This window comes from Crocuta crocuta, unplaced genomic scaffold (assembly GCF_008692635.1).
Source record: "Crocuta crocuta isolate KB4526 unplaced genomic scaffold, BGI_CrCroc_1.0 scaffold561, whole genome shotgun sequence".
In the NCBI taxonomy this organism is placed as follows: domain Eukaryota; kingdom Metazoa; phylum Chordata; class Mammalia; order Carnivora; family Hyaenidae; genus Crocuta; species Crocuta crocuta.
The window spans coordinates 1,265,463-1,289,393 of NW_027530529.1; the positions used below are offsets into that span (position 1 = coordinate 1,265,463).

Here is a 23,931-nt window from a genome sequence, read left to right on the forward strand (position 1 = left end):
GCCTTTTTTTTTTTTTTTTTTTGTTTTTTTTGCTTTTGCTCCTTTGTCAAAGGTCAGTTGACTATATTTATGGGGGTCTATTTCTGGGTTCTCTGTTACATTCTGTTAATCCATTTGACTCTGCTTTCATCAACACCACACTTAGACATCTTTTTAAAAAGTAAAAGAGCCGGTACGCTTTACTCTGGCCTATGGTACGACCTCAGTTGGTTTCTCTTCTCTGAGCTTCAAGGGAGAGGTTGGAGTTAATCTCTAGCACTTACTAACGTGTTCACTTCTCAGACCTGGTGAGGGACTAGTTTTTCCAGTTTACAGTCTTCTCAGACTGTTAACCTCTGTAAAATATGGTCAGATAACTTACCGGGAGAAAGGCCATGTGCTTATACAGTCTAGTGAGGTCAGATCGCTGTACATGTTCCTAAATGCTCACTCAGCTTCTGAGCTTAAACTAGGCAGGTAGCTAGGTGGAACACGCTTTGGTAACACTGTTACATGCAGTGGGCTCAGGATGGAAAGGTGCCTGTGCTGTTTGTCTGGAGCTGCTTGTGAGAACAGGGGCTGAGGTGAAGCCTGGGGATTGGCTTGTTCCACCTGGGTGTCAGTAGTAGGCTCTGGTCTCCCCCAGGATCATACTCCGCTCCTGGGAGTCAGTCTGGTCTCACTGTGTCCTCTGTATTTGGCAGACTGACATTGACCCCGCCCTCACTTGAAGGCAGGGGAACCACTCGGCGTGGTCCTAGGGCCATGGCGCAGGGGCGCTGAGAAGGGGCTGTGAGAGGGGACTTGGAGGGACAGGGTTGGAGCGGGGCCTGCTGCTCTGGGTGGGTCTGAATGCCATTTCTGAGGGAAGGGGGAGAAGGGCATGAATGGCTGCAGTGGCTGGTGCTGATCCTTACTGGCACAGACTCTGGTACATTCCAGAGACTTCCAACCCTGGAACTCCGAGACTGTAGGATCCTAGCACCTTTGAATCTTGGAGTCCTGAGCTTTCTGAACTGGAAGGAGCTGCAGCGGCCACCTCATTGTCTAAGCAGGATTATTCATCTGCTCTTTTTCCCTGGCCCCTGGCCTGACTCGAGATTTAAGTGGCTGCTTTGCCTTTCACCTGGGTACCCCGTTTGCCTGTGCTGTGGGTGAGTAGGGGCTCCTTGGATGCCCTTGGCTTACCCTGGATGCTTCTGCTTCATTTTGAAGCTTCAGACACTGTGTGCTCAGATTGACGGAGAACAATTCACAGCCCTTGATGACCAAGCTGCAGTGGCTCTTCGCCTTCCTGGAGCACAGCCAGGTGAGTGCAGGGGGAGTTGGGGTGTGGTGGAGAGAAGGCTCTGGTCCGACACCCTTCCCTTCCCCAGGACCTGTCTGCGTCTGGCTGTAAGCCCCCACTTCCTGATGTAAGCTGTTCAGCCCCAGGTTGGGGGCTGGCATGGGTTCATGGCCGATTTAGTGCCTTGTGGGACAGGAGAAGGAGGTGGCCTTGTGGGACAGGAGAGGGGGTGCCTCTTTGAGCCCCTTTTGTGTTCTGCCCACAGTGTGTCCCCTCAGTGATTCACTCCCTTGTGTTAGATGCTGCTTTGCTCATCTGCTGTCATATTTTGAACACTTGCCCTGCCGGGCACCTGAGGGCTGTATTTGTTTTGTTCATGGTCTCTGCCCTCATGGAAACCAAAGCCCTTGGCCGAGCGTTACCTGCGGCCCTGTGGGGGCCCCGGAGATGAGTAAGCCCTGGCTCCTGCCCTCACAGAGCTCACAGTCTGGTGGGGGAGTGGACTGCAGATAACGGTAGTGCTCACACAGAGGGGAGTGCAGTGTGTCGTGTGCGTGCAAAGGAGGGGAGCAGATGGTGATGGCGGAATATGGCTCAGAACAGGTGTCAGTACATCTGGGACTTGAACTCTAAGGTTTTGATGGAGGAAAGGTGTGTTAGGCAGAGGGAATGACATTGAACAAGGAAGGATCCGGAGATTTGTCAGGAAAGAGCAAATTCCTCCAGGACTGTTCTTCTCTGTGAGCCTAACACCCTGCTTGCAGGCTGCATGGACTGGGTGGGAGGAGGGAAGACTTCAGAGAGGGGGCCAGGAAGTTTGGGACAGAGAATCCCCAGGCGGACCCTCAGGTCTAGCACGCGGCGTCCTGCTCCTGACCGTGTCTGTCACCTGCCTTGGTCCTAGAGGCCTGCCATTTCTCCAGAGAACTTCCTGTCTGCATCCTGGACGCCCTGGTTCAGCCCCGGCACCCAGCAGGACTGCTCCGAGTACCTGAAGTACCTGTTGGATCGGTGAGGGCGGCCACACCGGGCTCTGCATGGGGGCCTCAGGGCTGGAGAAGAGCGCCTGTGGGATAGCCCGTCCCTCGGGCTCTGTTGCCTCCTCCTGCAAAGGGGCACCACACTGCGCTTGTGGAAGGCGTGGAGATGTGTGCGGCGAGGGGTGGGCAGGGGCTGTGCGCGTGACCGGGAGGGGTTAGCGTGCTTAGGCGGGTGCTGAGCTTGCCTGAGTGCAGGGCCGCGTTGTTCAGCCAGCTCTGGGGGCACGGGCACCAGGTACGGCCTGTCTTCGTGGGGCAGGTTTGTGTCAATGGGGGGGAAGTACGTGGCACGTGTGCTTGTGAGTGTGCACGCGCATGGATGATATCTTGCACACGTATGTGTAGTCCCTGCGCGCGTCTCCCCTGCGCGCGTCTCCCCTGCGCGCGTCTCCCCTGCGCGCGTCTCCCCTGCGCGCGTCTCCCCTGCGCGCGTCTCCTGCAGCGAAGGTAGATGGCACTAGTCCGGCCTGAGCAGCGGGCAGGGGGCAGTGCATGTGTGCCAAGGCCCCGCGCTCTGCTTAGGCTACACGAGGAGGAGAAGACCGGCACGAGGATCTGCCAGAAGCTCAAGCAGTCCAGCTCGCCCTCCCCGCCCGAGGAGCCCCCCGGCCCGAGTCCCACGTCTGTGGAGAAGATGTTCGGAGGCAAGATCGTGACTCGGATCCGCTGCCTCCACTGCCTCAATGTCTCCTCCAGGGAGGAGGCCTTCACGGACCTCTCGCTTGCTTTCCCGCCGGCTGAGCGCTGTCGCCGCCGCCGCCTGGGCTCAGTGATGTTCCCTGCGGAGGCCGTTGGGGTCCGGGACCCCCCGTCACCATCCCAAGCGCAGGGTCCAAGCAGAGGGGGTCCTCGGAGGCAGAGGAAACAGTGCGTCACGGGGGACGCGCCCGCCGCCCTCCTGGACGTTGAAAGCCTGGGCCCCCAGGGACCTGGGGGGCAGAGCAGTGGGGAGGAGAAGGCCGAGAGCGAGAAGGCAGCGGAGGAGGAGGTGGCGGCGGCGGCTCGGGAGGAGGAGAGGCCCCAGGAGCAGGAGCAAGACGAGAAAGAGAAGCCGGCGGCGGCGGCGGCGGAAGAGAAGGCGGAGAAGGAAGTGGAAACCGCGACGGAGAAGGAAGAAGACGGCGCGGGGCCGGGGACCCCCGGGGGCGCCGCCGGGGAGGGCTCCCGGTCCGTCCTGGACCTGGTCAACTACTTCCTGTCCCCCGAGCGGCTGACGGCCGAGAACCGCTACTACTGCGAGCCCTGCGCCTCGCTGCAGGACGCCGAGAAGGCGGTGGAGCTGAGCCAGGGGCCGCGCTACCTCATCCTGACCCTGCTGCGCTTCTCCTTCGACCTGCGCTCCATGCGCCGCCGCAAGATCCTGGACGACGTCTCCATCCCCTTGCTGCTCCGCCTGCCGCTGGCGGGCGGCCGGGGCCAGGCCTACGACCTCTGCAGCGTCGTCGTGCACTCGGGAGTGTCCTCGGAGAGCGGCCACTACTACTGCTACGCCCGCGAGGGCGCCGCCCGCCCGGCCCCCTCCCTGGGCGCTGCCGACAGGCCCGAGCCCGAGAACCAGTGGTACCTCTTCAACGACACTCGGGTGTCCTTCTCTTCCTTCGAGTCTGTCAGTAACGTCACCTCCTTCTTCCCCAAGGACACGGCCTACGTGCTCTTTTACCGGCAGCGGCCCGGGGAGGGGCCCGAGGCCGAGCCCAGCTCTCCCAGAGGCCGGGCCGAGCCCACCCTCCACAAAGACCTGATGGAGGCCATTTCCAAAGACAACATCCTTTACCTGCAGGTGAGCAGGCCCACCCGCGCCGGGCTGGTCTCCTGGGTGGAGGCCTTCGCTGCACAGCCACAGGCTTGGATAAGTTCTTGCTTTCCTGTGGCCTCCTTCTCTTTTTAATGTTTATTTTGATGAGAGAGAAAGCCCACAGGAGGGGTGGGGGTGGGGGGGGAAGGCCGGAGAGAGAATCCGAAGCAGGCCCCACCTCACATTGAGAACATGACCTGAGCCCAGATCCAGAGTCGAATGCTCAACCAGTTGTGCCACCCAGATGCCCATCCTTTGTTTTTTTTTTTTTTTTTTTTTTTTTTGATGTTCATTTTGAGAGAAAGGTGGTGTGAGTGAGGGAGAGGTGGAGAGAGAGAATCCCAAGCAGGTTCCATGTGGGGCTCCAGCTCACTGTGAGATCATGACCTGAGCCACTCAGGTGTCCCATGTCCTTTGTCTACTTTCCTTTCATCACCTACTTTGTGCGGGGAAGATGTTGGTGGACTAGACCGACACAACGCCTAACTTCACAGGAATAGACTTAAAGCTTTTTATTAACGCTTGTGTCGTGTGTGTGAAGGAGCAACGCAGGGTTTTGTGAGTGAAGAGTCGAGGCTTCCAGGGGTACCCGGGGACCACCCTGTCCCAAACCTTTTCTTATGTGCCGTCCACTCCCCTCTTTAGTCAGGGGCAATATCGGAATACTTAGTGGCTGGAAAAGGAAAGGTCACAACCACCCAGAGTGGTCCCCCCAGGCCCTGCGGATATTAGTGCCTGGAGTCGGTGTCTCGTGTGGGGACAGCAGGCCTGATAGTACAGTTCTGCTGGGCCGCCAGGGGGAGGAGTCTCTGCGAGGCTGGCCTCGGTTCAGTCCCAGGAAGACCGTTTCTCACCGGTGAGTTTGTTCCTAACGCCTCGAGAGGCAGTGAGCTGGACAGCCGCGTCAGGAACCCTGTGGAGAGGTCCCTGTGTGCTGTGACCTGAGTCCCTGGTGCCACATCAGGCCCTTGTGGGTTATTCACAATCTTGTATGAATGCGTTCCTTTTATCCCAGGGGCTGGGAGTTTTTGCTGGGAGAAGGAAGAAGGGTTTTGAAGCCGAGATAGAGGGTAGAAGGAAGGATCTCTCCCCCCCATCCTCCCACTGCGCTGGAACACCCTCGGCAGAAGCTGTGGCCCCTGCGTGTGTGTGGCCCTGGGGGCCGCGAAAGACCCTCAGAGACGCTGTGCTGGATGGCGTGGGGGTGGGGCAAGAAGGGACGCCTGGCTTCCGAGGCTGAGTGTTAACCGGCTCCCCCGCCCCCCACCTGTGTTCCCAGGAGCAGGAGAAGGAGGCCCGGAGCAGGGCGGCCTACATCTCCGCACTGCCCGCATCTCCGCACTGGGGCAGGGGCTTCGACGAAGACAAGGATGAGGACGAAGGCTCTCCGGGCGGCTGCAGTCCCGCAGGTGGCAGTGGTGGGGACTTCCACAGACTGGTCTTCTAATGTGGACTCTGCCCCAGCCCGAAACCTCCGGGAAGGACCGTGACCCCTTCCCTCCGGGAACTGGGTGGGGACGGAGGCAGAGGCGCTCTGCCACGTGGGGTCTGAGGAGGCAGGAGAGGTGGCGTGGAAGCTTCTGGGACGCCGGACCTCAGCCTGAAGGGTCTGCAGCGACTCAGATACGGAGGTGAGCCCCAAGCCCCCGCCACTGGGATCGGCTCCTTTGAGATTTTACACCCAAGTGTCCTGCTCCACTGGAAGCAGCTTAGATAGACACTGTCTGGGCCTTGCCCCCCGTCTCCCCAGCAGGGCTGAACTCCACAGCTCTAGCGTTTTGGCATCAAGTAGCAGTTACCTTCTAGCTCCTTTCAGACAATCCTATTGCTCTCTACTATAAAAAGCAGAGCAGGATCTGGGGGCCGGGGTGTCACAGCGGTGGCCACCACCTTGTCTGTCTGAGCGGGTGTCACAGGCACTGTATGTGGTTGCCTGCGCCCTTTGTACTTTTCTCGAGAGGCGTGGAGGTGGGAAGCAGCCTGGCTCAGAGACCGTCTCCCTCCACACGCAAGAGCGGTGCCTAGAGCGGAGGACAGTCCCCTGGTCACAGCGGGAGACCCTTAATCTCCAGACCTCGTCCCCCTAGCCTGCCTCAGTGCCTGAGCTGCCACCTTTTGCATCCCCTTTCTGGTTAAGATAGAGAATCCTTATTTTACTGCGAATGTGTGTGTGTTGCTCGTGAAGCCACAGTCCGTCCGGAGGAAAGCTGGCTGGCTCAGCTCCTCCTCAGGGGGCTTTAGAGCTTAGGGCGGTGGCCTGGGGGGGAGGGGATGGTTTGGTGGAGGAGCAGCTATTGACCTCATTGTGCCCTGACACTGCTGTACCCTTCTAAATGGAGAGGAGAGAGACTCAGGGTCTCAAACGAATAAAAATAGGTTCTCTGAAGCCTTTAAAGATGTCATTCTTCTGTCTCAGTGGCTGTGATGTCGGCCGTGCCCTTAGGTTCTAGTGATATGCCATGGGAGGTGAGTTAAAGGTGAGGACCCTGCCCCCTGGGCTGAGCTGGGAACGGCGGGTGGGGGGCGGGGGGTCATACCTGGGTGCGGGCAGCAGGAAGACCACGGGGCTCCGTATCCTGAGAGCTCCAAACGGCCCAGGACTGGCTAGTGCCGCTCCCACCTTCCTCCAAGAACCTTGGGGCACAGGAAGGTGGGAGGCAGCCCCCTCATGTCTCCAGGGCCTGCGCCTTGCTCTTCTCGCAGCTTGAGACGCACAAGCCCTTTCCACCAACCCCGCCCGTCTTCTAGAAGGGAGGGAGGCAGTGGTGCGGCCAGGGGCTCAGTGCTGGATTGAGGTGCTCTAGGTGGGAAGGACCCTTGAGACCTCATACCAGAAGCTGGGCCCGTAGGCTGTGAGCGACCATGTCAGGCTCAGAATTCCTCTCCACGCTCCGTGCACCACGTTACACGTCAGAAATGCATACTCCAAGGTAAGGACAAGTACCCAGTCACTTACTAGTGAAGTGAAAGGGGGCAGGTGGCACTCTCCCGGGGCCCCCAGGCGGGGGGTGCGTGCGGGTGGGCCCCATCCCCTTCAGATGAGGCAGGCTTCTCCGTTTGCTTCTAATGGACTTTATTGTTGTCCTGCTCCACCACCACAGTAAGAAGGGACCTGCAAGCTCCAGGCCTGTACCATGTGTCACCACAGCAAAAACAGGACCCACTGGAATACGCTCCCACCCCACCCCGCACCTACTCCCAGAGGATAAATACAGGTTACAATTTTTTTTTTTAAAAGAAAACAGAATAAATTAATAACTTAAGTGATTAGGCACCAACAGTGATTTGAAAAATTAAATGTCAATTTTAAATGGTCTAACAGGGCAAGAACCTAAGACTGGGCTGCTAGCCCATTTTCTCTTCCCGACACATAGACAATTCTGTGCGACATGATTCTAAATTTCAAGATACGTGTAGCCAACACACAAGAATACACACCACCAACTACCACATGACATCCTGAATCTCCAGGGGCCCCCGCAGTAGGCCACCGGGGGAGCCCCAAACTGCAGGCCCTCCCCCCACCCCCCAGAGAAGAGGGAGCTTCAGAGCTTACGTGCCCAGCCCCGCTTCCCTCAGTTTGCAGACCAAGTGCTACCTTGCCTCTGCCCTGTCCTCTGGAGTCCGGAGCTCTGGCAAAAGGGGACAGGGGTGGGGGCCAAGGCCGTAGCCCTGCAGCAAGTAAAGGGGCCAGAGGGCAGGCTGGAGTTGAGCCCTTGCTCCACTCACGCCAGAATAGTTGTGCTTCTCTCCTAGGAACGGGACATAGCTGAAGGGTTTCCAATGTAGACGTTACTGAAGTCCATCTGCGGGAGGGGGCTGGGTTAACTAATGATGCTCTGGGTGCTCCTCATCCCTGGTGAGCCAGACCCTTGGAAAGATGTTCCAGAACAGGGAGTTCTCCCTCAGGGACTAATCTAACACCCTTTCAAAGAGGGTGGCTCCTTCACACCTGGCTTTGCCCGTGTCCCTGCTCCAGTGTAACTTTGCAGAGGTGGAGTCCTCGTGGGAGCTGTGCTAGGCTGGGAAGGCGGCCCCAGCCTGGGGTCTGTTCTTGCCAGGCCACCAGGCAGCGGGACATTGACGAGCTTTTTAAACCGAACTGACAGATGTATACTAGACACCTGTCGGTGTGAGGCCTGAGTCTCCACCTTCAACAGGCCCATTTCCTCTTACACTTCCCTCCTAAGGGTCTGGGAGGTACAGGAACGAAGAGCCGCAAAGAGGCCTCCTTGGACAGCAGATCCGAACACCTCCGTTTCTAAAGACTCCAGCCAGTTTCATTCACATTGTGGTACGTTCAGAAAGTGCTGACATGATTAGGGCGTCCTGGGGCTGACGGGGAGCACCATTAAACCCTCTGCCCTACGAGACCCCACCGAGAGGGCCTTAGAGGACACGGTGTAGGCCACCAGCCCCAGAGCTGGGGAAGGACCAGACCCCCCCTCCGTACTCCCAAAGGCGTTCCCAGTCTCTCTTCCCTTCTTCCTCCATGGGGCCCCCAGCCCTGCATCTTCCTCTAAGGCCCATGTTAGGCACCCCCTTTTCCTAGATACCGCCGCCTCCTGCCCAACCTGCACCAACCTCCTGCGGACACAGCCTTCTTTTCCTTTCCTCTCCATCAACATTTCCACTGTCACAGCTGTTGCCACTGTCGTGGTGTCTCCTCAAGCACACAAACTGATTCATCGGCTGTGTGCCCAGAACCCGGCCCCAGCATGCTCGCTGAGCGAGGGGGCTGCTGTCCAGAAACTAATTTCTGCCAGGTGGGAGCTTCTTAGAGAAGGGCCAGGTGTGCGCTCGCAGGAGCAGAACGGTGAGCGGCAGCCACCCCTGCTAGACAGGGGGAGAGGAAGGCGGCCTGTTCCCCCATGGAGGGATACAACCTCTGAAGATTTGGGTCTCTCCGCTCCAGCTGAGCAGAAAGTAGCTGGGGTGAGGCCCTGCCGCCTGTGCACGGCAGGGGAGGGCACGGCTGATGTGATGCTCTTTCAGGCCCTGGGGGCAGAGGGCAGGCTTCTCCTGGCCCCCCGGGGTGCCACTGGGCTAGCAGGGAGCGGCAGCTCTGAGAAGAACTGGGTGAGCACTCAGGCTCCCGGCACCACACTCGTACCTGCGCTGGGCCCTGGCGCGAGCCCCAGCTCTCCTAGGGATGCTTGGGCCGCCGCTCTCCCCGGCCCCCTTCGGTCGGCCCTGCCCCACCCCGCACACATGGCTCCTTCACTTTCTGCTCCACTCTGCCTCCCCAGGCACTGCCCCACCACCCTCCTCACCCGTCAGCCATCTGCCCACTCCCCCAACCCGTCTTGCACAAACTCACCTGCTGCACCCTCCCCACTACAGTGTACGGCCCGGCAGCGCCTCCAGTCCGTCCCACGCTCCATCCTGACCCTGCATCGCCTCCCCTCAGTACCGCTGCACACCCCACCCCACACGGTCCAAGCCTCCAAGCAGGTATGCCTAGGGAAGGGCCTGTAAGCTCCACAGTCCTGGGGACCCTGACCCTGCAGGGTCCTTGTCACCACCTGCTCCTGATTTCTGGCTTCCATTTTCCTTCCTTTTGTCCTCCTCCCTCTCCCCGCCCACAGCAGCCACAAAGTGAGGAGGCCCCTGCCCGTACCACCTGCTTGCTGCATCTGGGATCTCACTCCTCCCTCCTTCCAGACCACCTCTGACCTCCCTTCTCAACTCCATCTTTCCGTGACCTTGCCTCTCCCCTACCAAGACAGACAAGGATGAAGTCCATGTCCACTTTGGTCTGCTGGTCCTGGGCTCCCTGGGCCCAGGGCCAGCGAGACGATGTGGCATCTTGTGGGACTGAAGGAGAGGTAGCCCAGTAGCTGGAGGGAGAGGCTTGAGGGCCGAGACCGTATGTGAGGTGTGGAATCTGGCTCAGAGCCCCAGCCCCTCCCAGCGCCTAGTAGGTATTCAGGTCTAAGGGACAGAAAGAGGCTGAAGGATGCTTTTTGGCAATAGCTCTAACTAAGGTGGGTAGAGGCAGGGCCGTGACTGGTAAAAATCAAAGGTGGGCCCCGAGTGGGCAGAGTAGTGCCTCAGTCAGGCCCTTACCTCCCAGGAGAAGGGTTCAAGGTCCCTGACAGCAAGTGCTTTGAAGGCCAGAGTGGAGGGGACAACGGGAGACGGGGGCAGACAGACGGGGAGGTGCCGGAGACTCGACCTCCAGGTGCCTCCCTAGACTCGGTGGCCCCTGTGTCACAGCTTGGCGCCCTTGGAAGGCTCCGAGGACTGCCGCACATCCGTCCACTCCTGCATGGTGCTCTGCAGGGCCTGGGTCTTCTCCTTGTCCACCTGAACGTAGTCCACCTTCTCATCAGAAGTCACAGAGGACGTGGACGGCTGAGGACAGAACAGGGAAGTGGCTGTGAGTTGTCAGGAAGCGGGGCTTGTTCTGAGCTGCCGCACAGCGAGGGGATGGGCCTCTGACTGGCCTCGAGAGCCTGTCTTCTGTTTCCGAAACTGGCCTTTAAAGCCCAGACTACATCGTCCCTCCTGCTCATGTAACAGCCTCTTGTCTGCCCTCCTGATTTCCCAGCTCCTAGGGGAAGAGTGGCCACTCTTCCAGACAGAATTTGCTGGGTGCCAGCAAGCAGCAGCCAGAGGGGAGCACTCACACACAGACACCCGGCAGCTAAGAATGCTTCCTGTGGAGGGCTTTCCGGGGCCCAGGAGTTCCCCTCTGCAGGTCCCTGTATCAGAGGCACTTAGTTGATGGACCTTGAGACCAGGACCCTGGATCCCACTCTGTAACCCTGAGCAGCTCATGCCCCCTGGTGTGTGCCCCCTGCTCAGCCGTACAGGGGGGAGGGCTGGCCGAACCGGTCCTAGTGTTTGAGAGAGGAGGCATGTGAGCCCTGTAAGACCCAGACTCCAGGAAAGGCAGTATGTAGTCCGCACCCGGGAGCTCCACCACTCCCAGACAGGCCGGGGCCCATACCTTGCGGTGGGGGCTGGGGGAGCTCGGCTGGAAGTCCAGGGCCAGATAGTCAACGCTGCCCGTGCTCTTCTTCGGGGCCGGACTGCTGGTGCCGCTGGGGAGGGGAGACGCAGACACGGGGTTTTGCTATCACAAAGGAGGGAAAAACCATCAGTAAGTTAAGGAGACAGACGAACGGACCACACACACCTCTGGGAGGGAGGAGAGTGCCTGCTTGGAGTCCTGGGCCAGGGACTTCTGTTCTCATCTAAGCCCTCACCACAATTCTGTGATGTAGGTATTATTACTATTTTTTTTTTTTTTAACTTAGATAAAACTGGGGTTCAGAGAAGCAAGCTCAGGAGCAGGAAGGAGAGCCAGGTCTGTGTTTTGACTCCCAAACCGGTGCTGATCCCACTGGGCCACGCTGCCTCCCTTCTAGGCCCTTCTGTTCCCCGACAGACCCGGCCTTTTTGCTGGTGCCTAAGAAGGGGCACATTTCCTTTATGCCCTGGATGCTGGAAAGTCTGGTGTCACACCAAACCTGCTTCTCTGAAGCTCCCCTCCCTGGCCCAGAGCAGGGCAGTCACCCCGAAGCGGCTCACTCCCACCAGGTCTGCTCAGCCCTGGGCTGCACAAGCGATACACTCTAGGGTCCTGTCTCCATCCAGACGGCAAGGCCAACCTGTCTACGGTTTTCCTGAAGTCCTACTCTAATGACCATGGCAACTGTCCTGTGTTCAGTTTTTGCTGCTTATTGTTTGGTTGATTCGTTCTTTTATTAATGCAGCAACTCCCAGGTGCTGGGCAGCCATTCCCTTTTCAATGAAAATCTCAGAGAGGAAACTTCTCCTGTGCTGCCTGTGGTTATACCTCTACTGTGACCTTCCCTGCCATGAGTCGTGCTAACAAGCAACAAATGCTTAGGCTCAGGGCGCCTGGGTGGCTCTGTCAGTTAAGCATCTGACTTCGGCTCCGGTCATGATCTCATGGTCCATGAGTTTGAGCCCCGTATCAGGCTCTGTTTGTCCCTCCCATGCTCACGCGCTCTCTCAAAAATAAAGATTAAAAAAAAAATGCTTATGCTCACATTCTTGCTTATGGGAATAACACAATCAGAAATGAGATCTTCTGAAAGAAGAAGGAAGCCAACTCTGAAGGGTTCTCTAGCCCTTGTCTACACGCTCCCTCTGATTTCTGAAGCAGCTTTTTAATTGCCCGGCCTGCGAAACCCTCTGGGGCTGCCTGTCGCCCATAGGGAAGTCCAGACCTCCCAAGACAGCATTCAGGGTCCTTCATGATCTGGATTCAGCACAACCCCTACCTGTAGCCATAGTTAACTGTCATTCTGTGTTTCCCCCTCTCCTCTCCCCAGCCTGATGTGACTGGCCATCCCACAAGTGTGTCCCCACAGCACTGCATCTCCAGGGCTACTGACCATGCCACCCATGTCACAGTTGACAGAGGCAGACCTTCTCTCATGGCCCTTTAAACCCATGGCCTCCTGGAGGGCAGAGACCGTGCTTGACACTTGCGCTCAAGAAGGACTGCAGCAGCAAAGTAATCACAAGTCATGGGGAACGGCGGGGGCCCCAGGGAAGCCTGAGGGGGGCACTCCTGAGGACCGCAGAGGACGTACCATAGGGACGTAGTTCTCTTCGCTGTCTCCAGAGTCCGTGCTGGTGATGCTCTGTGTGGAGATGGGGCGGCAGTACTGGGAGGAGGTGGAGTTGAAGGTGTGACTGGGTGGGGAGAAGACCAAGTAAGCTTGGGAGGGGGGGGGCAGTTCTGTCTCCTGGCACCCAGACCCCCGCCCTCACAGCTACACACTCCCATTATCACGTTTGGATCTGATACAGGGCAGGTACCATCACTCTGTCTCCACGGATGAGGAAACCCAGCCCCGAGAGCCCAAGGGACCGCTCAGCTGTGGCCCGCATCGGGATGCAGCTCCCCGGACCCGCCCTTCCCCTGGCCATTCCCCACAGCCCTGTTCCCAGCTCCCATGTCCACAAACAGATACTCACACAGCCCTAGACCAAGACTTGGTGACAGGGGACTTGAAGGGGAGCTCATCGATGACAGTGTTGTTTCTCAGGTCAAGTGGTGTTGGCTTTGCTGGAGCAGGGACAGAAAGTTGAATGATCAGCCACTGATGATAATGCCACACACACACACAATTACGTAGATGCTTTTGTATTCCCACTCGTAAGCGGGGAAACGGAGGCTCAGCAGGTTCTATAATCTTTGTCTATGTTGATAGGCCTTGAGGTCATGTCTTCAGATCCCAAATGATATTTTGTCTGCACTGTAGCAATCATATTTTCAGAATCCATAATGGGGACATGGAGTCTGACAAGAGATTATTCCCCCCAGATTTAATACTCATCCTATATCCTCCAAAAGCATCTCATGCTTTATAAGGCACTTTCAGATACAGCACCTGTGTCCCTCAGTGCTCTGGGAGGCAAGTATCCACAGTTCTCAAATGAGAAACAAGGCTCAGAGACACACACTGACTTGCCTGGAACCCCATGTTGGCAGGTGACAGAGCTGGAGCTCTAATGTGCCCGGTCCTGATGCCCACTCCTACCCAGGCTGCTCCAGCAGCCGGTCCCTAGGCTGCTAGACCACTGGAACGACTGAGTGCGCCGTGTGTGGGAGTTTGGGGTGGTTCCGAGACCGAACACTTCCCTGCAAGGAAAGTTCAGGCTCTACCCGATCCCCAAAAGAAAGTGAATGAATGAAAATGGTTCCTGGACACTGTCCGGAGATGGGGCGGGAGACAGAGTGGACTTACCTTTCCGGTCAGGTTTGAGGTTGCGGTTGACAGGGGGTGGCTGGATCTCACTCCCTCGGCTGGGCCCCCGGTGCAGAGAAAGGGCTGTTGAGGGGTAGCCAAGCGCATCAAAGTGATGGGGTCCTGGGCTCATGGGGATGTAGACACTCTGGGAATTATCACCTGCTCGCTCCTTGGCCAGCAGGGTGGAGGAACCGGGATTCATGGGCACGTAGTTGTCCTCAGAACTGGCGCTATCTGATCGGCCTACGAGCGTTTTCCCTGGCTGGGAGGGAGAGTGGAAGAAATATAGCAGTAACTACCACGAAGAAACAAGAAGGGGTGAGAATTTACATACGAGACAAGGGAAGTTATAACTGAGTTAGTTACTCTGGGAAGACCAAGTAAGAAAGCGCAGGGGGAGGCAGAAAGAAATCAAGTCTGTGGGTCCCTTCTAGTTTCCATGATCCCTTGTGACCCGCTTAAAATTTGCAACAGTTCTTTAGAATAAATACCCTTGGTGGCTATGTCCACAAGGCTTTCTGGGTGCCTGACCAAGGCTGCGGGCGCAGGCCACAGAACACACAGCTTTGGTTTAGGACCGTCACTCCACCCCAAGTCCACACTCGCCATTAGCAGGCCAGCGTCTCAAGCCCTAGCAGGGCAAGGAGCATGAAAGCAGCTGGCCCTGGCTGGCGAGGTGCGGGCCGGTTGTGCTTCCCTAGCCCAGCCTTTGGTGTGACCGCCAGCTGCACTCGGAGCTGCCACCAGGTTGCACAGCGCAGGAACCCTGCACTACCCCTGGCTGTAGGCGGTCAACTCCTGCCCTGTCTGTCCACACACACAACTAAGCTGCTTCTGCTTTGGTTACCCAACGTCCAGTCTTTCCAACGGGCGTGAAGCCAGGCCTGAGTCTGCTCGGAGAGCCGTGGTCAGCCCTGTCCCGAGGACAGCCCGGGACCCTGTGCTCAGACCATCATTCTGCCAGCAGGACTGACTGAGCCCTGTCCCTACGCGGAGTCTCACGCCGCAGCCCCTCCCCTCGGAGCCTGGGTCCTATAGTCTAGCACACTTCCACAGCGGACACCTGAATCTTACTTTCTAAAAACTCAACCCGGGATCTGAACGGAGACAAGAAACTAGGCAGGGTCCTGAGAGGGCGGTGCCATCACTCCCTTGTTCCATGGGGTGTGACCTTTAACCCCCTGGGCTGGCCGGAGGCCCCCTGGCCGACCCCTCACTCACCAGGAAAGAACGGACCGCATCACTCATGGACTCGGCAGACCGGCCTGCGCTCTCGCCCCCTCGCTGGGGGTACTCGTAGGACTCACAGGAGGAAGCTACGAGAGAGGAACGGAGATCCATGCGCACTCACAGCTGATCCACGTGCTGACCCTTCCCCAAACCCTCACCAGGGTCGCTCAGGGTCTTACTCCAGAAGATACTACTCTCCACCCCAAGTGATAGGGTATTATTTCCGTCACGTAAGGCCTCGGCTCAAAAATTCCTCCCCCCCAGGCGTCTAGATCTAGCTCCAGTGTTGGCACCGACAGAGGGTCCCTTCTGAACTACTTCTTCCGTCAGGCACGCGCCTCTCTAACTCCTGCACCACTGGGTGCCTGTCCCACTCCCCGCCGCCATCGCTCATACAAACGCTACAGGAATAAGGATACTTGACCAACTTCTGTGTGTCGGTTTTATTTCCCAGCTAGATGTGAGCTCTCTGAAGGGCAGGGACATGTTTTATTTACGTCGGTATCATGTCAATTCCAAAGCACAAGGTGACTGATGGACTGAGAGAGTACTGTGCCGAGACTCAGGACCCCGGGTCCAAGTCCCACCTCTGCCAGTGACGGACTCTGCAGCCCTGAATGTCTCTTAACTAGCACGGGCCTCATACGAAATGGGAGACTGAGGCTTTGTCCCACCAAACTCTCAGGGTCACTAGGTGACTTCGGCAACAGGGTGGGTTAGAGCAGACTTTCAAGCTCTTCATCAAGATGCAAAGTGAAAGGATTTAATATTACTGTAGCCTTTCGTCAAACAGAGGTGGCTTACACAGAGCTAGAATGTGCTCGGGGGGAACCAAAGACAAAATGTATATGCGTCAGAGACAAGTGCAGACTTTAACCAGAGATTCAAGTGTGGCTCAGAAAATATTTAGCGGCTGGAAAATTTGTTTTAATAGGGTTTGGCTCCGGTTTTAAATGGTCCTCTAAATTTACTTTTTGTCTTTGGTTTTATATAAAAACGAACCAAATATTATGACTTGGACTTTGAAACCCATAATAATTGATGCCGTGGTTAACCAAGAATGTTCCATCTCCCTCAGTAGAACAGTAACTTCTCTCCGACAGAGGCGGCTGCACCCCTGCACCGCGGACTCCGCGACTAGCCTCCAGTGCTGGAGGCCCCGCTGGGAGGGAAGGGGTCTGGGTACAAGACGTCCAAACTTGTGCGTCTCCTCGGCCTGGATGGCCAAAGGCTAGCGCGCTACTGAGAACCGCTACACTCCCTCCCTTCCCCAGGGCGGCGGCCGGGGTTTGCACCAACCTCGGTGGAGCCGGCTGCTGTCCATGGCCGGGAGGGTATTGCGCCTGGGGATGGTGGCAGCGGCGGCGACGTGTCTGCTGCTTTCGCTGACTGGAGGTCTCTGCTGAGGGCTGCCCCACCGAGGTGTTTCTGCCTGACTTGGCTTGGGGGGTCGGGGAGGGGGGGCTACGGCCGAATCCCCGGGAGTGGCCACTGCCATGGTGTTGTGGTTCTTGTCCAGCGTGAACGTCCTAGGGATCTGGTAGGCTGAGAGCGGGGTGGCTGGAGCGTCCATATTGTCCACCAGGAGGTCCCCAAACTCCCGGCATAGAGTGTTGCTGGGTGTCTTGAAGGTGTATATGTCCTCATTATCGGTCTCGGAGCCTGTGAGGCTGCCCTTGGTGTGGCCGTGGGAGGCCAGGCTCCGGGGGAGGTCGTAGGTGCTGTCTCTGAATTCTGTATTGTGCCGGCTCGGCTTGGGGAGGCTATAGAAGCCATGGACTTGACCGCTGACCCCGTTGACGCAGTGCCCATTGCCCTGGGCAAGTTTCTGTACAGCTGTGTCGCTCCTCATGAGAAACGAGGCCCTGGTGCCCTGAGAGAAGCTGGCACTCCTAAGAGAGAGAAGAAGGGAAGGGACGGAGCAGGTTAGAGGAGGCCGGGGCTGTCTAGCCGGGAGGCAAGCTGGCTCTTCCCAGCCCTGGGGGGCTGACTGATGAGTCAAAACAGGCTGAAGAGGCAGGCTGGTTTATCTTGATTTACTAGCTGTGTGACTTTGGCCAAAGCAGTTTCTCTGAGCTTCAGTGAATGTATCTCCAAAAACAGTGATTAAAAACATACTTTAGGGGCACCTGAGTGGCTCAGTCAGGTAAGCTTCAGACTTTGGCTCAGGTCACAATCTTATGGTTCGTGAGTTCAAGCCCCACATGGGGCTCACTGCTGTCAGCACAGAGCCTGCTTTGGATCCTCTGTCTCCCTCTCTCTCTGTCTCACCTCCCCTGCCCCCGATCATGCATTCTCTTTTTCAAAAATAAACAAACATTAAAAAAAAAACCCATACTTTGAAGATTGTTCAGAAATTTGACTCCAGTATATCTAATATATAGATGTTTAGTGGTATTAGCATTTATCCCTCCCTTTACCCCCACCTGGCTGTGATTGGCAGAGGTCGCTCTTACCCCTCACCCCTCTGGATAAACATGACAGCTATGCCACCCACTTGTTCGCTGCTGTAAGTACCACAGAATACATACATTTGTATATAAAAGCCATGAGACAGTGGAAAGAACCCTTAAATTGGTGTCACAAAGTAGCAAACAAGCCATTTATTTTATGTGTAAGTTTTCCCACCGTCAGCCTTTTGGAAACTATAGGCTTCTTTAAGAATCTGATTAAAAGTTCTTGGCTCTTCCAGGGTGCCTGGCTGGCTCAGAGGGTTGAGCATCCAACTCTTGATTTCGGTTCAGGTCATGATCCCAGGGTTGTGGGACGGAGGCCCATGTCAGGCTCTATGCTGAGCATGGAGCCTGCTTGAGATTCTCTCTCTCTTACCCTGTGCCCCTCTTCCTGGCTCATGCTCTCAAATAACGTAAAATAAAGTAAAATAAAATAATAATTAAAACATAAAAGGTCTTGGTACTTCTTACCGGCATGAGGCAAACCTTGTATTCATACAAATATGCATGTTACAGCTGGGGTGGGCGAGGAGCTATAGCCCTCCGAGGCCAATCCATGGAACCTGTGCCTGACAGAAGCTCCTTTAGCTCTTGGGGAGCTTGTTATTTATGGATGTGGCCACCAGATGGTGATAGAAAATAGGGCCCAGTAGTTTAGAGAGAAGAAGGGACACGGGGCTAGTCTAGGCTAGGCTGTCCTGTAAACTTGCATCCTTGACCACTTGGGGAGTTCCATTTCAGTCCTCAAACCTTCAGCGGCCCTCCTCTTTGGGCCTCTGGGCTCTTCCTCTTTTTCTATTCCATTTCACACACATAACCAAGCCAAGTGCCATGGGCCTAGGTGACTGAACACCTAGCCTCCAGATAATGGAGAGCTGGGAACAAAGGATGGTGGAGCCAATGGCAGATATAAGGCTGGAATCCCCCCCTGGGATCTGTTCATTTAACAAACATTTACTGACGTCCTCTTTTCCATCGGGGCTGGGCACAGTGGATACACAGATGCCTCCTGTCCTGGGGGACATAGTGGTGGAAGAGGGGACGTGTATACAAATCATTACAATCATGTGGGTGAGTACTTAGCTTTTGGCAGATTTATACTAACCCTCCCTAGCGGTGGTGGTAGAGAACGTCAGGGGAAGCTTCTTTGAAGATCTTATCTTTGAGTGACTCTCGAAATTGGCCAGGCAAAAAGCAAGAGAAGGAAAACGGGAAACGGTGGTCTAGTTAGAGGTATACGGAAGTAGAGCACGACCCAGCGAGGTGAAGGAAGTGCGAGTTGCTCGGGCTGGAACAAGTGTGTTAGGAGGTGGGGCTGAGCAGTGACAGTGGAGGGGCCAGGCTGGGGCTGCTGGGAACAGGGGAGTCCCTGGAGGATTTTAAGGTGGGGTGGGGGTGGGGAGCACATCACACGTATCCTGTAGTAACCGAAAAAGCTTGTTCAATGTTTCACATAATTTTATTCCAGCCTTAACCTTATTCGAGAACGAACTCATCATCATCTTCCTGACTGTCCAGTCTTAGGAGCACACCAGTCACTCAAGCCGGGAACCCGGGACTTAGCCACATCATAACTGCTCACTCGACCACCCAGTCGGGTCCCACTGAATCCACCCCAGTTCAGGTCCTACTGGTTTTCCTTCTGCATAAATGAAAGGGCTAGTAGTGTGTCTCCTTCCCATCTGTCAGGACCTCTCTGATCCTCCCTGTATCCTTCAGACGTTTACTTTCCTGACATCCCAGCTTACACATTTTCAACATCGCCTCACTGCCTTCAGGACTAAGCCGTATTCCAGCTCTAACTTACCTCTCCAGTCTCTTCTGGTTTCCCTTTCCACTCTGAACCCACTCAGCAAGCGCCCCTTACTCCCAGTGTGTGACGCAGCCGCGCTTCTGGGGCCGTTGCATTGCCCCCGCCATCTGAAAGGCTTCCCGCTTCAGTCTGGCGAGCTCCTGCCTCTATTTATCCCTAAAACTCAGCTCAACCGACACACCTTTTAAAGCTTTTTCTGACCATCCTCTGCCTCCAACAAGCATAATCGATCACTTGCTCCACTCTGTTCTTGGAGCAGGTGGCAGTGATTATCTGTGTCGGTTACCACTGGTACCCGTCCCCTCCACCAGACTGAGATTTCCTCCAGGAAAGAAACGGTCTTATCATTCTTCCTTCCTCGCCCCTGGATTAATGGTGTCACAGGGAGAATGATGAATAAATGCTCGTTGAATGGACAAGCCAATGAACGTGTAAGAACACGAATGAATACAGAAAAGCGTTGGTGCTGCCGTCCTGTCTCCAGAGCTTGGCCATACTCCGCGTCAGCAGACTGAAAACCTTCCCCCTTCAGAACCTACTAGCTTCTGTCCCGACACCCCGCTGTCCCATCATCCTCCTCTTCAGCTACTGGGTGACTCACTTGTCCCCGAACGTGTCCCATGTGGTCTATGCCCCAGCCCTGGGCTGGCATTATTATCTCTCTGCAAAGCTTCTTTGATGCATCTGGATTTTACACAAAGTACATACATACATATATACATACACGAGGCCCTTTTGCTCCACAGAGGTGCGACAGGCCTTCTAGTTTTTCCCTCTTCACTTTTTACTCCTTCCCCTGTGCTCCCACCACACACTGTGCTTCTACCAGAACACTCGCTCTGCCTCGTGTGAAAGCCGTCGCGCAGGGTCTCACGCTTCCCCCTGGCCCCTGGGCCCTGGCACAGGGCTCAGCATGCGGCGGATCGGGGGAGCGGAGACAAGTTTCAGAAAACATCCCCCCTCAAGCCAGGCGCAGAGCCTCTCGCTCCCATTCCTGCGGCTGTTGGTGGGTGGCGCCGTCACATCACATCTCGCTCTGGTCTTAACACCTACCCCAAACCTCTCCCTTATCTTTTAGGAACGGTTTCCTACTTTCCCTCACCGCTTTATTTTGCAATAGCTCTTTGGCATTTTTCCATATAATTCTATGTACTGCACAACACCATGATTTCACCCTTCTGGACTCCAAGTACCTTAACAATGAGGAGCCCAGTTTGATTTTTAATGGGTATGTTCCCATTTAAGGAAAGCTAATACACAAGTGATTGTAAGTACATTAACCACCATTTAGTTCTGTAACAGTCACTGGCCATCTTAAGAGGTCACATGGACCATCCTGCATTTAATCCATCCCACATGGATCCTTCCAATGAGGGAAGAAAACTCAGAAAATGCGGTCTCACAATCTCTGGGAAGTGAGTGATCTTTGCATCTCAAACCCTTCTGGCTGCAAGTTTGAGCTCGCCTTCTTATTGTGGTTACAGAGCAAAGTTATATATATGAAACTAAAAGTTGCATATTCTCTGCCTTTGGTCAGTCAAAGCCACTGTCAGGTAAATGAGTCAGAGAAGTCTTAGAAATGATTAACCAAAAGTAAGGTCTCAGGTGACATTTCTTACTTTTTTTTTTTTTTTTTAAAATTTTAGAGCACACTAGAGGGAGAGAAGGGCAGAGGAAGAGAGAGAGAATCTTAAAAAGCAGGCTACACACTCAATGCAGAGCCTGACACAGGACTCGATCACACAATCCCTGGGGACTGTGACCTGAGCCAAAATCAAGAGTCAGATGTCCAACCCACTGAGCCATCCAGGCGCCCCTCTGATTTTATTTCTTATCTACCATCTTTCTGCAGAANCCTTGAAATAGGAAGACAGCAAAGGTCTAAATTCTGAAAGGAGGCCCTAAAAGGCTAGAGGGGAAAAATGAATCCAGGGACACTAACTGGTCCTCAAAGACTAAAAGGACTCTGCTTTTCTTGATGGCGTCTGTCTAAAACTCCTTCCTTGGCAATAGTTACTACTTTTGAGTAGTTACTTATTTGTGTTCAGGGGAAGAGCTAGATTTTGAGAACGAAGTCATTTTAGCCAGGATGCATATTCAGTACTCCAAGGAAGAATAGTGGGTAAAACTGAAGTAAAAGTACTGATAAATAATTCATAGTTTTATCTTTTAGGGGCGCTTAATTTACTGTACAGCATGTCGGGTTCCCCCATAAGTGAAAAAAGGAATAGATAGATGGCTGGTTCTTATTAGCCTCAGTGAATACTATTTCACTATAATAGTCTCAACAGACATATTTAGGTCTATGCTAGGCAGACATGAGTGAGCTGGTTCTCTCCTACAAGTCCCTACTTAGAAGTAACCCTAGGAGGTTATCTTGGAGATCAAGTGAGGTAACTAATGGGAGGGTGGTTTGTAAACTGTAAAGAATGGTTTCTTTTTTCCAGAGCACCTAGTATGTAATGGGAATGTCAGAAGCAGTACATCCACATCCATGTCGATACTTGATATTGTCAGTCTTTTTCATTTTACCCCTTCCAGTGGAGATGAAGCAAAATTGCTCAGAGGTTTTAATTCACATTTCCCTTGTGACCCAGAGACCTTCCACTGCCATTTCTGTATCTTTGTCTTTGCGAGGTGTCCGTTCAAATTTTTTGCCCATTAAAAACATTGGGTTGTTTGTCTTAAGTTGTAATAGTTCTTTATATTTCCTAGAAATAAATCCTGTGTCAGATATATTTGTTTTGAATATTTTCTCCTATTTTGTGTCTTGACATTTTGTTTTCTAATGGGGTTTTTTGAAGAGCAAAAGTTTTAATTGTGATTAGACTACTTTATTAATTTTCTTTTATGATTCCTGCTTTTTGTAACCTATTATGAAAATCTTGGCTTGCCTCAAGATTACAAAGATGTTTTCTTCTAGAAATTTCACAGTATTGGATTTTACATTTAGGTCTCTGAGACATTTAACTCTTGAGTAGTGTGATATCAAAACCTTTTTAGTTTATTATTATTTTTTAAATTCCTATATGGATATCCAGCTGTTCCAGCATCATTTGTTGAAGAGACCTGCATTTTCCTGGGGCGCTTGGGTGGCTCAGTCAGTTAAGCATCTGACTCCTAATTTCAGCTCAGCTCATGATCTCATGGTCATGAGATTAAGCCCCGTGTTGGGCTCAGCATGGGGTGTGGATCCTGCTTGTGATTCTCTCTCTCTTTTTCTCCCTCTCTTTCTGCCCTCTCCCCTTGTGTGTGCACTCTCTCAGAATAAATAAATAAGCTTAAAATTTCTGTAAAAAAGAAAAGACTTTCATTTTTCTTTTGGCATCTTTGTCAACAAAGGCGCACGTGCACACACACACTTCACTATTCTGTTCTAGTGAGCTGTGTGTGTTTGTCTTTGCGTCAAAGCAATGCCATCTTGGTGAACCTTTGACTGCAAGTCTTGAACTCAGGGAGTATAAGTCCTCTAACTTTGTTGCTGTTCTTTTAAAAATCATGGTTATTCTAAGTTGTTTGTATTTTCATATAAACTTTTTAAAAATAAATGTTTATCTTTGAGAGAGAGAGAGAGCATAAGCAAGGGAGGGAAAGAGAGAGAGGGAGACACAGAATCCGAAGCAGGCTCTAGGCTCCGAACTGTCAGCACAGAGCCCGACGCGGGGCTCAAATTCACAAACAGCGAGATCATGACCTGAAGCTGGACGCTCAACTGACTGAGCCACCCAGGCGCCCCTGTATTTTCATATAAACTTTAAAGTTAGCTTAACAATTTCTATGAAAAATCTTACTGGGAGTTTTATTTGGACTGCAAGGGAGTTATAGATTAATTTGGTAAGATTTTCCATTTTAATAATATAGGGTCTTCCAGTTCATAACTATAGTCTATCACTCTCTGTATTTAGGTCTCTAATTTCCCTCAACAGTGTGTGACAGTGATTTCAGTGAAGAGGTCCTGTGTGTCCTTTACATTCCTAAATAGTCCATGTTTTTTGGCATCATTATATAGAGAATTTTTTTAAAGTTCATTTTCCAATTGTTTGCTGCTAGTATGTAAAAATCAGTTTTTATATAATAATTATTTATCTTGTGATCCTGCTAAACTCGCTATTCATTTTAGTTGTTTTCTATATTTTTTAGAATTTTTATATAAGCAATCAAGTCACCTGTAAAGAGAGACAGTGTTACATCTTTCTTTCTCATCTTTGTGCCTTTTATCCTGTGTCCCCTCACTGAACTGGCTAGAATCTCTAGCACAATGTTGAATGGAAGTGGTGAGAGCAGGCATTCTGTCCTTGTCCCCGGTATTACGAGAGTATGCTTAAGATTTCTCTGTTAGGTATGGTATTAGCTGTTGGTTATTCTCAGAAGTCTATTATTAGTTTGAAAAAGTTCTCCTCTATTTATAGTTTTCTAAGAAAAATTTTTATGAAGAGGCATTGAGCTCTGTTAAATGCTTTCTTTACATCTACTAAGGTGAGGATTATATTATTTTGTTACTTATTCTCTTAATGTAATGATTACACTGGTTGGTTTCTTAGTGTCAAACCCAACCTTGCATTCCTAGGATTAACACTACTTTATCGTGAGGTCTTT

At 53.7% G+C, this 23,931-nt stretch overlaps 2 protein-coding genes across 2 annotated transcripts in view; one reads left to right on the top strand and one right to left on the bottom strand.

Annotated features, from left to right (window-relative positions):
- The window catches only part of USP35 (ubiquitin specific peptidase 35), a 60,217-nt gene extending 53,713 nt beyond the window's left edge, over positions 1-6,504 (top strand). The window contains exons 9-12 of the mRNA XM_077767571.1: positions 1,195-1,288; positions 2,172-2,278; positions 2,830-4,087; positions 5,382-6,504. Of these exons, the coding sequence (XP_077623697.1) occupies positions 1,195-1,288; positions 2,172-2,278; positions 2,830-4,087; positions 5,382-5,549 (1,627 nt within the window). The 3' untranslated portion in view covers positions 5,550-6,504. The remainder of the gene's footprint in view (positions 1-1,194; positions 1,289-2,171; positions 2,279-2,829; positions 4,088-5,381) is intronic.
- A 647-nt stretch (positions 6,505-7,151) lies between these two features.
- GAB2 (GRB2 associated binding protein 2) overlaps positions 7,152-23,931 on the bottom strand; it is a 167,081-nt gene continuing 150,301 nt past the window's right edge. The window contains exons 4-10 of the mRNA XM_077767554.1: positions 16,369-16,961; positions 15,061-15,155; positions 13,837-14,101; positions 13,064-13,154; positions 12,676-12,778; positions 11,058-11,183; positions 7,152-10,459 (exon numbers count right to left, since the gene is read on the bottom strand). Coding sequence (XP_077623680.1) covers positions 10,316-10,459; positions 11,058-11,183; positions 12,676-12,778; positions 13,064-13,154; positions 13,837-14,101; positions 15,061-15,155; positions 16,369-16,961 — 1,417 coding nt within the window. The 3' untranslated portion in view covers positions 7,152-10,315. The remainder of the gene's footprint in view (positions 10,460-11,057; positions 11,184-12,675; positions 12,779-13,063; positions 13,155-13,836; positions 14,102-15,060; positions 15,156-16,368; positions 16,962-23,931) is intronic.